General features: G+C 39.2%; 1 protein-coding gene across 1 annotated transcript; it reads left to right on the top strand.

Annotated features, from left to right (window-relative positions):
* Positions 1–798: 798 nt before the first annotated feature.
* On the top strand, positions 799–1,232 carry LOC113922861 (cytochrome c oxidase subunit 6B1-like). The gene has a single exon (XM_035721855.1). It carries the CDS (start codon positions 834–836, stop codon positions 1,092–1,094), a length of 261 nt encoding a protein of 86 aa, XP_035577748.1. The 5' UTR covers positions 799–833; the 3' UTR covers positions 1,095–1,232.
* Positions 1,233–1,629: the final 397 nt, after the last annotated feature.

Below are 1,629 nucleotides of genomic sequence, written 5' to 3'. Positions count from 1 at the left end.
GGATTCCAGCATTCAAAACAAGTAGTTTCAAATAGTAAATTATTACATAACATGCAGGAATGATGATTCAAATATTTTAATTTTATAAACAGTTTATGGTGCATTATAATAAAGTACAAAGATTTTTAAAAGCATTGTAACTTTTACTTTGCTGAATTTTGTCTTGTAGCAAAAGGTAGAATAACAAAGATCTGGAAACACTGATTTTGGCACAATTTATTTATTTTTTATATTTTGGTTAAAATTTTGCATAAAGACAGTACTCAAAATGTGTATATTCATTGCTTTCATATGTTAAAGATTCGTCATGTTGTGCTGGAAAAGCCAGGGACTTTGGTCACACAGATCTGATCTGGGATAAAAATTTAGCTGTGACATTAAACAGCTCACTTGACTTCCCTAAGGCTCATTTTTATCTCATCTGTATTAATGAGAGTTAGATGTCCTCTCTTTCAAAAGTTTAAATAGGAAAAAATACATTAAGACACTTAGCACAGTGCTGGTCAGTGCAGATGTCCAGAATGCATTAGTTATTTTTCCAATCTGTTTTCAAAAATAAACAATTCTTGGGGTGCCTGTGTGGCTCAGTCGGTTAAGTGTCTGCCTTCAACTCACGTCATGATCCTGGGATCGAGCCCTATGTCAGGCTCTGTGCTCTGTGGGGAATCAGGTACTCCCTCTCCCTTTACCCCTTCCCCCAGCTCCTGCTGTCTCTCTCAAATTAATTTAAAAAATCTTAAAAAAAAAAAAAGAGCACGGTCCAACTCTGGCATCTTTGCTGAGGTTCACATTGAGCTGCGAGGTGCTGCTGTGGTGGGTTTAGAATCAGCACCATGGCAGAAGACATCAAGACCAAAATCAAGAACTACCAGACTGCCCCTTTTGACAGCCGCTTCCCCAACCAGAACCAGACCAGGAACTGCTGGCAGAACTACCTGGACTTCCACCGCTGTGAGAAGGCAAAGACTTCTAAAGGGAGTAATGTCTCCATGTGTGAATGGTACTGTCGTGTGTACAAGTCCTTCTGCCCCATATCCTGGGTGTCAGCCAGGGATGACTGGTGGGCAGAAGGCACATTTCCTGGGAAGATCTGAACTGGCTTCACCCACCTCTCCTCTGTCCTCCCTCCTTCTCCCAGGGAGGTGAAGGGGGACCTGGGTGCATGGTGATCCCCACCCTGGGATTCTGAATCATGGCTTAACTAATAATAAATACTCGTTGGAAAAGTATAAGACTGCGTATGTGTAAAAGAGCCAGGTGATCGGGCAAGAAGCTGTGGTGGGAATTAATACCTTTGACCAGTAAGAGGGGCTTCAGGGTGACTGTTTTTTTCTGTTTTGTTTAAGTTTTATGTTATTAAATTGACCACTTCCTCTATACCAGACAATAGAGTGAGTGATACAAAATAGCCTCAAGCCCCCGGATGTGCTAAAATTTATCTGTATTTTCCCCTTTATTATCTATACAATTTCAAAAAACTTTTCTTATGTAATTTTTGAACCACATGAAAATAGTATATAAAAATTCCTATATACCCCCCAAAAAATAAAATAAAAGAGCAATTCTTCACTCAGATGGGAAATTATACATAAACAAGTCTATAAATACTTTCGAATTTCTCTACTTTTC

The sequence above is a fragment of the Zalophus californianus genome, chromosome 9, assembly GCF_009762305.2.
Source record: "Zalophus californianus isolate mZalCal1 chromosome 9, mZalCal1.pri.v2, whole genome shotgun sequence".
Classification (NCBI taxonomy): Eukaryota; Metazoa; Chordata; class Mammalia; order Carnivora; family Otariidae; genus Zalophus; species Zalophus californianus.
This window is presented reverse-complemented; position numbering and strand designations above follow the sequence as displayed.